Raw genomic sequence first — 15,864 nt, forward strand, 5'->3', positions numbered from 1 at the left:
AGACTTCAATTAGAAAAGTGAAATAGTGAAATTTCCCCAGGAAAGTTTTCCCATTAATGAGGCAACTTTTCATTAGTTCTATACTGACTACACAAAATGAAACAGTAATGTTCATTTTTGAAAAGCATGTTGGGAATTATGCATTTTGGTAGATGAATGGCTTTGAGAAAAGACTTTATTGTACAACTTCAAATGATCTCTACTGGACATCTATTCTATTTCTAATACTGATCATTCTTTTTCCAGTTTTAAAATATCTATTTTAGGAATTTCAAACAAGAAGAAATACTCTTTCAGCAGACCAGAAAGGCTCTTCACCCAACTTCCTCCCACTCCCCCTCCAAACCAAGTCCGTTTCCCAACAGCCTGGAATGCTATGCTGAACTTACTTATACTGATTATATACTTATGTAAATATAAATATGTAATTTTATACTTATTATATTTACATTGAGCCTAATGGGATTGCATTTTTAGAGCTTTGCCAAGGTCAGGAGTAGAAAGAAGTAAAGAAGATATGAGAGCATGAATTATATTCATTCACAAAGTGCAATCTTGAATTGGGTCCTAGAAGGGAGACTTTAGCACCTAATCTCATGACCCAAAAAAAGAAGAAAGAAAGGTATCAAACATGAATTTTATCTAATTATTTTCCCAAATCAATTAGAATAATAGATGAGCTACACTAGTGAAATACATACTAATTACATATTTCTAGTAAATTAGGCACTATACTAGGGATCCCTAAGCATGGAGAAGAGCTATTCACAAAATCTGCTATTTCCCCCCCAGCTTTATTAAGCTATAGTTGACATATAACATTATGTAAATTTGTGTACAACACATTGATTTGATAGACTTACAGACTAAAATGATTACCATTATAGTGTTAGCTAACACCTCCATCACCTCACATAATTACCATTCCTTTTTTGTGGTGAGAATATTTAAGATCCACTCACCAACTTTGAGTATATAACACAGTATTATTAGTTATAATCACCATACCATATACTAGAGCCCCAAAACTTATCTTTTAACTAAAAGCTTGTACCCTTTGACCAATGTCTCCCGTTTTCTCCAATACCATCCCCTGGTTAACGACCCTTCTGTTCTCTGTTTCTATGAGTTCAGCTTTTTTAGATTCCACATAAGTGATGTCATACAGTATTTGACTTTCTTTGTCTGACTTATTTAACTTAGCACAATGCCCTCAGGATTCATCCAAGTTGTCACTAATGGAAGGATTTCCTTTTCTCATGACTGAATAATATTCCGTTGTCTCTGTGTGTGTGCGTGTGTGTGTGCGTGTGTGCGTGTGTGTGTGTGTGTGTGTGTGTGTGTATCTTGGCTCTTGTGAATAATAAAATCTGTTTTGTTTTCAGATTTTTATTGGAGTATAGTTGATTTACAACGTTGTATTAGTTTCAGGTATGCGGCAAAGTGAATGAGTTATACGTATACACATATCCACTCTTTGTTTTTAGATTCTTTTCCCATATAGGCCATTACAGAGTAGTGAGTAGAGTTCCCTGTGCTATACAGCAGGTTCTTATTAGTTATCTATTTTATATATAGTAGTGTGTATATGTCAATCCCAATCTCCCAATTTATCCCTCCCAAAATGTGTTATTTAAAAAAAAACATTTTACTGAAGTATAATAGTCATATAGAAAAAGTGTATATATCATAAGTGTACAGCTATTACTAAGTGATCATATCTGTGATATTAACACCAGATCAAGAAATAAGATATCACCAGCAGACCAGAAACCCGATCATGCTTCCTCCTGAATAACCTGGTTTTGAGCTGAGCTTTCTCTTGGGGAAGAGAACAACATTCATTATTCATTTTGTCATTTATTTAGCTATCATTTATGCATTCTACAAATAATTATTAAGCACCTCCTATTTTCCAAGCATTACTGTGCATATGAGAACAACAGCCATAAACAAAACAGACAGAACTCTCTACACTTACGGAGTTTATACTGGAAGAACACAGATCATAGATGATGTGAATAAATAAAATGTAATAGCAAGGGGGAAATAAAGTAGAAAAATGCTATAGTAAATGCTGGGATACAATTTTAAGTAGCTTGTACAGGAAAGAGCTCTCTGAGAAGGTGACATTTGCACCTCCTAAAGGGATCAATTCCATACATGTAAGTGAGGGGAGAACATTCCAAGAAGAGGAACAGCAAAGCCTTGAGGGAGGGATCACAGTACAGCAAGGAGCCCAGTACCGTTGACACAGAGTGACCACAGAGACAGTTATAAAGGAGGCAGTCATTAAAGTAACAGGAGGCCATCTCATGTAGGATTTTGTAGACCATTTTAAAGGCGTTAGCTATTATTCTGAATGAAGGTTTTGAAAAGAGCAGTGACGTGATGTGATTTATGTTTTGAAAGAATGACTGTGCCTGCTGAATTGAAAATACACTGCAGAAGGACAAGAGCAAAAGCTAGACAGCTAGTTAGCCACAGCAGTAATCCACAGAGGCTGGTTTATACCATGGTGGTAGTGGTGGAGGTCATGAGAGGTGGATGAATCCTAGGTCTATTTTGGAGGTGGAGAATTTGTTCAGAGTTGATGTGCTATGTAAGAAAAGAGAAGCATAATTCTGTCTTTGTTGCTTCTTTATAATCCTTTATTTTAGTAGTTCAACCTTGGGGCAGCAGATACCTGAAAAATACTAAGGATATACCTGGTTCAGTTCTACCTTTACCAGTGATTCTTAGAAGGGGCTTGTCTAAACTCTCCCTGAATTATCTCTATTGATATGGAACTCACCAGAGTCTAAAACAGTCCCTTTAGATGTTTGAATTATTTAACAAAACAAATTAGAAAATACTTCTTTATACCTCGGAAATAATTATCAACAGACAGACTACTATTACATTTTCTATTTCTTCTCAGAAAGTGGTTTTCAAGGAATTTGTTAATTCCGTCTAAGTGGTCAAATTTATTGGCATACGGTTATTAATAACATTTCCACATTATCCTTTTAATATCTATATTTATATAGTGTACCACTTTTTATTTTTAATATTGCTAATGTGTGTTTCTTGCATTTTGTCAATTTTGTAAATAGTTTATCAATTTATTAATCTTTTCACACAACCAATGTTTGGCTTTGTTCTGTTTTCTATTTCATAAATTTCTTTTCTTTATTATTTGTTTTCTTCTATTTCCTCTGAGCTTAATTTGCTTATTATTTGCTAGTTTCTTGAAACGGCGGTTTATTGATTTTAAAACTTTTTATGTATTTACTTAAAACTTTCCTTCAAATCACTGCATTAGTTACTGAGTTTTGATATTTTGTATTTTCATTATCATTCAGTTCAAAACACTTCTACATTCCATTATGATTACTTTAGAGTCATGAGTTCTTTAGAAGTGTGTTGCTTAATTTCTAAATACTGAGGAATTTTATAGCTATCATATTTATTACTATAATTATTCCACTGTGATCCTAAAACTTACATTTTATGACTTCAATTTTGAAATTTATCAACACTGGCTTAATGACCCAGCATATGGTCTGTTTTGGCAACAATTTCATGTCCACTTGAAAGGAATGTATAGTCTGCAGCTGTCAGATATAGAGGTCTATAAATATCATTTAGGTCAAGCTGGTTAATTTTGTTTTTCAAATATTATATGTTGATATTTTTTGTCTGGGGTATCAATTATAAAAAGAAGTATGTTAATATTTCCATTTATGTTTGCAAATTTGCCTATTTCTCCCTTCAGTCAGTCAATTTTTGCCTCATATATTTTGAAACTATAGGTACATAAATGTTTGGGATTGTTAATTACTGAACTTATTATTTTATAATTAGAAATTCTCTTCTTTATCTCTGCTATTACTTCTTGTCCTAAATTCTACTTTGTGGGATATTAATATAGATATACCACCTTTTGTGTGATGAGTGTTTGCATGTATATATTTTCCATCCTTTTACTTTTAACCTACTGGTTGAAATATAAAGATATAGTTAAAGAATCATTAGAGAAATGCAAATCAAAACTACAATTAGGTATCACCTCACACCGATCAGAATGGCCATCATCAAAATATCTACAAATAATAAATGCTGGAGAGGGTGTGGAGAAAAGGGAACCCTCTTGCACTGTTGGTGGGAATGTAAATTGATACAGCCACTATGGAAAACAGTATGGAGGTTCATTAAAAAACTAAAAATAGCACTACCATATGACCCAGCAATCCCACTACTGGGCATATACCCCGAGAAAAACCATAATTCAAAAAGAGTCATGTGCCACAATATTCATTGCAGCTCTATTTACAACAGCCAGGACATGGAAGCAACCTATGTATCCATTGCCAGATGAATGGATAAAGAAGATGTGGCACATATATACAATGGACTATTACTCAGCCATAAAAAGAAATGAAACTGAGTTATTTGTAGTGAGGTGGATGGACCGAGAGACTGTCATACAGAGTGAAGTAAGTCAGAAAGAGAAAAACAAATATTGTATGCTAACACGTATATAGAGAATCTTAAAAAAAGAAAAGAAATTGGTTCTAAAGAACCTAGGGGCAGGACAGGAATAAAGACACAAAAGTAGGGAATGGACTTGAGGACATGGGGAGGGGGAAGGGTAAGCTAAGACAAAGTGAGAGAGTGGCATTGACATATATACACTACCAAATGTCAAATAGATAGCTAATGGGAAGCAGCCGCATAGCACAGGGAGATCAGCTCCATGCTCTGTGTCCACCTAGAGGGGTGTGATATGGAGGGTGGGAGGGAGATGCAGAGGGAGGAGAAATGGGGATATACGTGTAAGTATAGCTGATTCACTTTGTTATATAGCAGAAACTAACACACCATTGTAAAGCAATTATACTCCAATAAAGATGTTAAAAATAGTTATTATAAAAAAAAAGATATAGTTAAAGTATACTTCTTGTAAATATTATAAGTTGAGTCATTTTGTTTCTCCAGTCTGATAATGTCTGTTCTGTAACTGAAGTACTTGGTCCTATTAATATTTAATGTAATTACTGACACCACTGAATTTAAGTCTTTCATAATCCTATTTTTAAAATTTCTGTGTTTTTTTTCCCTTTGGTCCTACTTTAAGATTAATAAAGTTATTATCATCATCATCATCATCATCATCATTATTAAACTCACACTTCCAAAAGACCACCAAGAACAAATAATGTTCCTGCTTCTACATGAAAAATCTATGTATTTTTTACCTTGGGAAACATACTGACAACTATCATATACTGAGCACTTAGTGTATGCCAAACACTGTATTACGTGTGCATATAAATGCATTATCTGATTTGATTTCCTAAAACAAATGAGGCAAGAGCTATTATTATTCATGTTTTTCAAATGAGAAACTAAGGCTCAGAGAAGTCAGATAAATCACTCCTCTAACTAGTGGCAGAGCTGGGACTCAGAAACCCATATGGTTACCCAGCATTTACCTCTGAGTCTCTCCTTTCTAGATGGTATATAACCAGTGTCTTCATTTAAGAAAAAAAAAAAAAGGGATATTATTTCTTGCATGGTAGTTTTTTTCCTATGGGCATACCTCAGTTTATCTGTGCCCAGTATCATGTAGGATTTCTGTTTTCTTATTGCTTCACTTTTCCTTGTGCCTTGGTTTAGTTGCTTCCCTAGTAAAAAGAAGCCAATCTAGGAGGTTAAATCTACCTAACAGTGGTGTGAAACGAATATGTGAGTTTGTATAACCTATGTTACAGTTCCTTTACTAACCATTTATTCATACACGATTGAGGAAATCAAGAGGTTTTCCCCAAGCTCCTATCTCTCGAGTGCCATTGAGCAAATGTGCTTTATGTTTTGCTTGTTCAGAACTCTGAGATGTGCAGACACTACCGAGTATTACCCAGGATGGGTTACCTGTGTCCAAAGGATTTACAGCCTGTCTGTGGTGATGATGGCCAGACATACAACAATCCTTGCAGGCTCTGTCATGAAAATCTGTAAGTATACAAGTCCAATGAGTCCATCTTCCAGTGTAGAGGCGCTTGATGACAGTGTTGACCCACAGCAGTGTACTGATATGAATGTGAGGTGTGTTGCAAACAATTTACTAATCATAGCAGTTAAAATTCAAATGTTGTGAATGATCTTATTCATGCATAAAATAGAGAGGATTTAAGGTTATCCCTTTAATAAAACTGTTCATATAGTTTACTGAGTGGAAGAGAAAGGAAAAAGTGGTGGGGTTACAATAATTAGGGAAAATCTAAGCCCATGTGCACTCATGGGAGCATGAACATCATCTACCCTTCGTGTAAAGAGAAAAAAGTTGAAAATCATTGCGATACAGAGTCAGCCCAGCCTCTAATCTCTAATGGCCTTATGACTACCTGATAGTCACAGATTTCCCATCCTCTCCAAGTCTTCTTGGAGCAGGAAGTGCTATCATGCAGAAGAAAGCACACTGGAGCAACCGGCAGACCTATTCTCAATTTATTACAATCTATCTGCAGGCATATTATCTCATCATTCTGAGATTAACTTTCTTCCCTGGAAAACTTGAGATAGTTCTCTGGGCCAGCTGACTTCACAGGATTATTGGGAAGAATTGCGATTTTTATTTCAGTTAAATACCAGGAATTTGTTTTAATACTTTAATTATTGGTTGTAGATTTGTGGTTGCTTTTCTGCTCGAATGCTATTTACTCTCACCTCCATTCACATTCTTCGCCTGTTTCCAGCCTTCATTGGACCAGCTTTATTAAATAAGGGCATGGTGGCAAATCTTGACTTTTCTACCCCACCCCACCTCAGACTTACATTGCAGTCCGTATATGTTCATTCTCTCCTTCTTAGAACACTGTAAGCAAGGCCCAGAATGTGAGGATGGGACTGATATCCTGCTTTTCAATCCCAGGAAAATATCTGAATTTACATTTACTTCCTTTTAAATCAACTAACTCACAAAAGCAAGAGCCATTCTGCAGTTCATATACATAGACTAAAATCTGAATATGAGTGCTTTATGTGTTATATCTGTAAGTAAGTCACTTTCATATTCACAGTTTCACTGAATCCTCACTGCTCACTACAGAGTGGTATCATCTTCATTGCACAGATGGTTAATCTGAGGCTCAGAGAGTCCAGGTAATTTGTTTAAAATGACAAAGCTAGGAAGTAGATCAGACTGGATTTGAATCTTGTTGATTTGGGTCTAGAGACAGTTTTCTTTTCTCTCCACTACACTACTGTTATATCCAAGGCAGTAGTTCGTTAAACATTTGGGGATCAAAGATTCCTTTGATAATATAGAGAAAGTTACCTCTTTCCACAAAGGAAAAGAAAATGATGAAACATTAAAAATCTGTATGCATAATATCTGTGGGCACATAAATCTCTTGAGATCTATCCACGGATCTTACAGAGTTTTAATGATTAAGGAATCTTAATTCTTAAATGTTTAAGGAATGAGTACTACCAATTCATGAATCTGTTGCTATATATGTCTTATTTTCACCCCAGAAATCCTTCAACTTCTCTTTATTATAAATGTCAGGCCCTAAATTATCCATCCAGTGCTCTACAAGCATTCCATTAACTGTATAAACCCACAGTAAGTTTACTCAAGGGAGCTTCAGAAATTACAGAAATGCCCATAATAAAAATATTGATAAAGGATTGTTTAGCTAAAGAACTGTGAGTATACATTAGGAAGAGAAGATTCAGGCTATCCCAGGCAAGATGGAACATTATTGGTTTCCATGGTCTTAGAGGAAGTTATAGGCAAGCAGTTTCAACTTGCACAATGTTCAAAGACAAAATGAACTGTCCTGATAGACAGTGAGTTTCCTATCACCAGAGCAAACAAGTAGATGTTTGCTATATAATATTTCTTACGAGAAAGGCATTAAAATTCATGTTTCAAGATTCTTTCCAACTATTGATATAAAATTCACACTCTATGATCATATATTGTTATATTTTATAACATACATATAGAATTTATATATATTTATATAAAGTACATTTTACAAAATATATTCTATTTTATAATCCCCAAGTCACATTATAGGTATCCAATAAAGTCAAACTTCTCTCTGGGATCCAGTTTTCCCATCTATAAAATAATGGCTTTTGCTCTAGATGATCTCCAGGTTTATTTCTGACATTCAACAATTCCATGACTGTATAGTGTACAGGAGAATGAAATGTGATGAAATAGATCCAGGCCTGGAACACAAATCTGGGGCTCAGTCAGAAGAGAGAGAATGAACCTGAATGATGCCTACTGGAAAACAGTTGAATGCAGATCCCGGCCCCTACCCCTAATTTCAGTTCTGGTTTGATGCCCAAATGTCATAGTGATCCTTGGTTGTGTTTTGTCTCTTTGTTTCTTCTTTATAACTTTGAGTTTTCCCGTCTTTGAAACTTCCTCTTCCGTTTTAGAATACGCCAAACTAATACACGCATACGCAGCGAAGGAAGGTGTGGGGAGAGGAGCAACCCAGAAACAACACCTCTCAGCCTGCCAGCATCTGTAAGTACACCGGTGCTCATGATTACAGTGTCAGAACCAGGTGGTTCTGCTTCTGTTCTCTTGAACTGAGTGATCGACATTTCTCTGGCCAGGGAAATGATACTAGGTTAGATAACCCCAGAATTGGTCACATCTTCATTGTGAAGATAAGTGATTACTGAAATATGTGGGAATAAACATATAGTAGTTAACATTTTTAAATGTTTACAGTTTACTGGGATCAATGACAGACTGTTTATGAGCAATGTACATAATGTAACACTTCTGCAGAGTTGATTTTATTTCCTGTGATCTGCCATACAAAGATGAGACAGAGACCAAGCGAGGTCAGATACTGAAAGAAGTGGACTTAAACCTTATATCCTCGTATCAATACTTTGCATTAAACTGTTTACCAACATGAAAAGTTGCCTTTTTCATTTAAATCCCTATAAGGATGTTATGACACACGTTACAGTAATTTCACCTTATCTGAGGTTTTGCTTTCCATGGTTCTAGTTACCCAAGGTCCAAAAATACTAAATGGAAAATTCCAAAAATAAACAACTCACAAGTTTTAAATTGTGTGCTGTTCTGAGTAGCGTGATGAGATCCCGCACTGTCTTGCTCCATCTCACCCAGGAGGTAAATCTTCCCTTTTTCCAGCATATCCCACCTCTTAGTCACTTACTAGCCATCTAGGTTATCGGATCAACTGTCATGACATCACAGTCTTTTGTTCAAATAACCCTTATTTGAATGAATAACGCCCCCAGAGTGCAAGAGTAGTGACACTGGCAATTCGTATATGCCAAAGAAAAGCCAAAAAGGTCTTCTATGTGCAAAGTAAAAGTTCTCACCTTAATAAGGGGGAAAAAAATATTGTGTGCTGAGGTGCTCAGATCTTTGGTAAGAATGAATCTTCTATCCACGAAATTGTGAAGAAGGAAAAAGAAATTTATGTTAGTTTTGCTGCTCCACCTCAAAGTGCACAAGTTACAGCCACACTGTGTGATAAGTGCTTAGTTAAGATGGAAAAGGCATTAGATTTGTGGGTGGAAGACATGAATAGAAAATGTGTTCTGACTGGCGGCAAGGTGCTGGGCCAGAAAGCATCAGGCCTCTACCAAGACTCCGGCAAGGGATGCCGTGAAATTAGTGACACCAAGCCATTTACTACAAGTAAAGTATGGTTACACAGATTCAGGAATAGATTTGGACTGAAAAATATAAAAATTACTGGAGTGGCTGCGTCTGCCAATGAAGAAGCTGCTGCCACATTTCTGACAGAGTTGAAAAGGTTGATTAAAGAGAAAGGATGTCATACAAAACAAGTCTTCACTTACAATGAGGCTCCTCTGAAAGAAGATACCCAACAGAACCTGCATTCATAAAAGTGCAAAGGAGGCACCAAGGCATAAAACATGGACAGACAGATTAACTCTGGTACAAACCACAGGGCATATGATTAAGCCAGGCACAGTGTACAGAGTGAAGAACCCACTTGCTCTCAAAAACAAAAATTATCTGCCTGTGTTCTGATACCACCATAATCAGAAAACATGGGTGATAGCCATCTTGTTTATGGAATGATACCACCAATGCTTCAACCCAGAAATGAAAAAATACTTGGAAGAGGAAGGCTTGGGATTTAAAGTCCTACTAATACTAGACAGTGCACCTGGCCATCCTGAATCTATTCGCTATGAAAATGAAAATTTCAAGGTTGTATTTTTGCTTCTATATATAACCTCATGACTTCAGCCCCTTGACCAGGGCATCATTCAATTTGTCAAGGTCACATACACCTGCCTGGTATTTGATTACATTTGATCAGCAATTGATGCAGACCCTAATCTGGACAAAATGCACTGCTGGAAATCATTCACTATTGCTGACACAATAACATTCCTCAAAGCTGCAATGGATAAATGAGACCTAGAAACTGTAAATGCCTGCTGGAAAAATTTATGAAGTCGTGAATGATTGTAAAGGCTTCCTGGGGATCAATGGAGAAGTTAGGAAAATCATTCACAGGGCAAGACAAGTTGATGGAAAAGGAGATTGATGAAGTGCAAGAACATACTGAAGGCCACTGAGAAGTGTTAAAGACCGAGGGACTGGGAGAACTTACTGAGTCAGCTACAGAGGGAGAGGAAGATGAAGAAACTGAAGCAGAACCAGCGATGTGAACATTACCAAAATTTGCCAAAGTGTTTCAAATTGCACAGATATTAAAGGAAAAAATTATGGAATACGATCCTTGGACGGAACACAGCATTGAAGTCACCCGTATGATCACCAAAGGATTACAACCTTTGCAGCAACACTTTGATGAGTTAGAAAAAAAGAGTGACACCTTCCGATTACAATGCCCTTCCAAAAGTTTTTGGCAAAAAAAACCCCTTAAGCTATCAAAGATTCCCAACCATTGACATTATCTGCTCCTGTCGTCCAGCCATCAACATCGTCATAGTTTGATGGATTACCTGAAGCAGATGATCCTCCCTGTGACCTGTTCAGAAGGTCAATGGTAGCCTAATGCTATGTCACAGTACCTATGTCATTCACCTCAATCTCATCACATAGGCACTGTATTATCTCATATCACCACAAGAAGAAGGGGTGAGTACAGTGCAATAAGATATTTTGAGAGAGAGAGAGAGAAGGACCACATTCACATAACTTTATAATTGTTCTATTTTATTATTATTGTTGTTAATCTCTAACTGTGCCTAATTTATAAATTAAACTTTATCAGAGGTATGTATGTATAGGAAAAAAACATAGTATATATGGGGTTGGGTGCTATCTGTGCTTTCAGGCATCCACTGGGGATCTTGGAACATATATCCCAAGGGTAAGGAGGACTACTGTGTTGAGTTTAACATTCTCCCTGGTGATGGCATTTGAGGAATCTCTTCCTCAGGCAAGATGATATGTGACCTGGGAAAGAAACTAGGAATTTTCAAATAAGAGAAAACTTTTTGTTACCAGATAAATATGGGTTCAGAGTTTCTGATGTTTTTCATATGCGAGACCTTTGGCAAATCACATAAATATGTAAACCAAAGCTCTCACTGAGTTATTGAAAATATTTAATAAATACTTTTAAGCATTTGGCCCAGTGTTTAAAAAGCAATGGCATTTATTATTATTATCAGGCCTAGGAGCCTAAAGTATGAATGTAGAGAAACAGACCCTGGCACAATGCTTATTTCTTTTAAATAATTTTAATAAAGTTATATTTGGTATTAAAATATACTTATCTTTAATAAAACAAACAATATTTTAATAAGTTAAGATTTGATAGCTAGTTATTATTATTCACAACTGTTTTTACTCTATTCCACTGCCACAGAAAGCTTTGGCAATAATGGAATTCAAAACAGTTCTGCCAGACTTGAGGATCTTAAGCAATACTAGGTGAGACCATATTCAAAAGAACTCAGCAAGCCTTGATATGGGAAAGTGGAAAAACAAGAGCTATAAGCTAGGTGTCCCTGGTTTCACACTGGCAGCTGGAACGCAGGGTAGGAGGCAAGGTACTGGAATGAAGTCAGGAGACCTTCACTGTTTTCTCATGTGGGTTAAAAAAGTCATTTATCTACTCTGGGCATTACACATATATAAAGAGAGGTTTTAATAAAACTTTTGCTCTAGTCCCTATGTTGTGTTGGCTATCTTCTTATCTTATTAGATATAAACTGTTAGTGGTCTGCTTCTCATTTTATTGCCAGAATATCCTGTCTCCCCATCTTAAAAACATACCTGGTCACATACATCTCAAACAGGGAGGTAAAAGTAATCTTTATGCAAGTCTTACAGACCACACCTTATGCCTTGCTGTAATCTCATGTAGACACCATGATGAAAACTACTTTATGAGGAATTTGACATAGAATAATACTAATAAGATGTATTTATTCAAATAATGAAGCATCTTGCCAGAACTAAGAACAAAAGGTTTTGCAAGTTCCTTCCTTTCATTTTGGGGTGTTTTTTTCCCCCGCTAGAGTTATATAACAGGCATTATTAATGACAGGAATTATTTATGGTTTTATCTGATGGAACAAATCATTAGAGCAAGAGGTGTCCTGGGCATGGGTTCAATTCCTGATGTATGATTCAATTATGTGATATTGGATACCCCAAGGTGACATGGGTGGGCCATGGCTCAGCACTGCTCTGATAACCATTATGGGTGTAAATCCTGGAGGCTGGAAACTATTGCCTAAACCTTGTTCCTCTGTAGAAGATTCTCTAAGAGAGTCTGGAATCCCAAGAATGAATAAAAGGCCTGGCAGTCACAACTTTCCTGGAAAAATAGACTGAAAATCCTACTTTTACTTCCTATTCTAAGAGGTACTTTTCATTATAAAGTAACTACTAAGATTTATATAACTCTTTGGAGTTTTATCTGCTCTTTCCTTCTGCATCCTCACAGTAAATCTGTATTTAGGGCAGGGATCGTTATCTTTCCCACTTTACAGAAAATCAGCCTGGGAGAAATCCTGCAATTTACCAAAGTTAATCAGTATTTGTTCAGGGTCCACTGTAGCCCTGACTTCATTTCTTGTGCTCTGCCACCATCCTTTAGTTGTCAGGAGATTCTGAAAACCAAGGGCTCTAGAAAAGGCATTATCTCAATTAAATAAAGATTAGCTACACTGGAAGGAAATGCCTTTGTTAAGAAAAATACCAGTACTATTTTCTGAGATGAATAAATGACTATTCTCAGTTCCATGACAAAGATTTTCAAGGATTCAACAAGACCATAGCTTGCCAACTCAAATCAAAGGAAGCCTGATGGGGTTAATGTGAGAACTAAAATGGAGGTTCGAGTTTGGGATAATAATGCTGCTAGTGTTCCAAGTAGTACCAGCAGACAAGATGCAGTTACCTTTCTAAAAAATTTAAATGTTGATTTAATGTTTTAAATGTTGATTTCAAGAATATACAACTACATGGATGAGTCAGGCAGGAAGACAGCTGATTAAAATCTCATGGCCTAAAACAAACTATAATAGTAAAGCATTAATTGTTAGAGGAATTAGACTTAAGTCCTGACCAAATGTGACATCTTGGCAAGTCAGTGAACTTCTCTGAAGCTTAATTTATTCCTTTGTGAAAAGATGTGAATGACACCTTCCTTTTTTCATTACCATGACGGTCTCATGTAATCAAGAGCAGAGTTCATTTTTGTATCCACCTGAACAGGTAGTATATACTAGATACTCAATAAATACTCACTGAATCAACTGAATAAAATGTGAAAGTGATTTGAAATTGTGCATTCTTAGCAGAATGCAGGAATCTATGGATTTCTTTGACTATGTTATTACCATCATAAATGTATAGCCTGCATTTATTTCTACAATGTCTTTGAGTTTATAACATCTAACCTACCCATCTTCTCTTGTAGGTCAAATGATGAAAGAGTTGGTGAAAGCCATGAGGGAAAATGTGTATTCCAATTCTAAATTGCATACCTTCAAAGAATACAAAGAATTCTTCAGAGCTCGTCTTATTTACTATAGAAAACAATACAGCTGTTGGGGGAATGGACTCACTGACTTTCAGTCTTTTCCATCTCTTTCCTCCTAGATTCTGTGATCTGAGGGCACAGAGACATCTTCACCCAGTCTGTGCTGTGGAAACCTCCTGATCACAATGCTGTCTGTCCAACTGCTTGTTCAATAAAAGTAAACCCTGCAGAACGCCATTTCTGGGATTTCTTTGTCACTGCCTGGATAATAGGAACTTGTTTTTGCAGAAGCTGAATGAACTCTACCTTTTGGTTTTTCTAAGCCTATAGGTGGACGGAGAATGCTTTCTTCAGGTTGCTGTCATGGTTGTAAAGCAATGTCTAGAAGAGAGGTGGGGATGTAGGGGTTCCCAGGCAGCCAACAGCTATATAAAGCCAAACCAGATATGAATCAATAATGCATAATTTCCTGTATCAGGGCCTTGGACACATACATAGTCTGGGCGAAGACCAAGGCAACAAGAGTTACCAAGCCCCATGTCAAGTGCTCAAGAGCTACATGTATTATAGCTAGAGGCTATTAAACTAGGCAACGACCTAATACACATGAGAAATCCACCAGAGAATATAAGCACTAGATAGCGGTGGGATGGAACACGTGTAAGCTCCTGCCTCAATGCTGAAACACTCTCATGCTCAGGACCTTGCTACCGGTGTCCTGTGACAGTATCTAGTTATATTGTTCACTTGCAGATTCCAGGCTAATGCTGAACACACTGTAGATGGAGGAAGCTGTGGGGAATCCACCATGCTTCTAGTTGTTCTCAGCTCTAGAACTGTGCCGGGAATGGCAGGCCGACTTGGATTTGGGGAGTTAATTTTGTATTGATTCCTCTGCCCTTTTTCTTTTAGATAAGTTGCCACTTGGCCCATTATAGTAGGATTTTATGATCTTTGTCCTCTTTAACTGAGTGAAGATAAATCATTCCCTACGGTGTTTTTTTTTCTTTTTATGTTATCATTAAGAAAAAAGAAAGAAGACTTCTAAATCATTTTTCAAGCAGGAAAACACAGAGCCATTTCAGAAAAAAAAAAATGAGAAAACAATGTTGCTATTTTCTTTGGTAATTCCAGGACATACAGAATGGGTTTACAGATACTATAACATCTGAGATTGTATCTCCTTCCTGGTTATTTCTAGGAAATCCAGAAATACCACTTTCCTGGCCAAGACATATGATTTTTGAGAAGTAATCACTTTATGTCATTTTGAATATTTTATTGAGATAACAACAACAACCCCCCTGTACTACCTTCATTATTATTCTTTTGATTATGATTATCAGGTAATATGCACAAAAGACTACGTTCTCTCACACTCAAGACTTAAGCAACCCTTGATAATAATTCTGAGCACCAGGGAGAAAGTGTGGCTCAGGGATATGGTGAGGTGAAGGATAGGGTGGTCTAGAACGGGATGAGACACAGGAATGGAGAAAATTCCAGGGACCTAGTCAAAGTCAAGGGTGAAGTAGGGGACAGAGGTCAGAGATGAAATGAGAACCAAGGAAAATAAAGCAGGGAACGGACTGAGGCTCTGGGATTGGGGTTAAGAGTGTGAATGTGTTGAACACATTACTTGGGATTAAAAAAAAAAAACAACTGTAAGTTGTTTATTTTGGAGACACAATCTGGAGGCAAATATAAAATGTCATCTGTGTCAAAATGGTCACAACAAAATAGCTGTATTAACTATCAAGTAAACTGATTTTTGAGTTGCTTCCTGAGTTATATCTTGACATCCGAATGGGAGGTAAATGAAAACCAGACCCATCTTACTGATGTTTCACAAACCAGCCCT

The 15,864-nt window shown here is 36.6% G+C and overlaps 1 protein-coding gene across 1 annotated transcript in view; it reads left to right on the top strand.

Annotated features, from left to right (window-relative positions):
• The window catches only part of SPINK5 (serine peptidase inhibitor Kazal type 5), a 70,303-nt gene extending 57,453 nt beyond the window's left edge, over positions 1-12,850 (top strand). The window contains 4 exon segments of the mRNA XM_007472286.1: positions 5,869-5,999; positions 8,446-8,536; positions 12,735-12,743; positions 12,746-12,850. Coding sequence (XP_007472348.1) covers positions 5,869-5,999; positions 8,446-8,536; positions 12,735-12,743; positions 12,746-12,850 — 336 coding nt within the window.
• Positions 12,851-15,864: the final 3,014 nt, after the last annotated feature.

This window comes from Lipotes vexillifer, unplaced genomic scaffold, assembly GCF_000442215.2.
Source record: "Lipotes vexillifer unplaced genomic scaffold, Lipotes_vexillifer_v1.1 scaffold1009, whole genome shotgun sequence".
Taxonomy (NCBI): domain Eukaryota; kingdom Metazoa; phylum Chordata; class Mammalia; order Artiodactyla; family Lipotidae; genus Lipotes; species Lipotes vexillifer.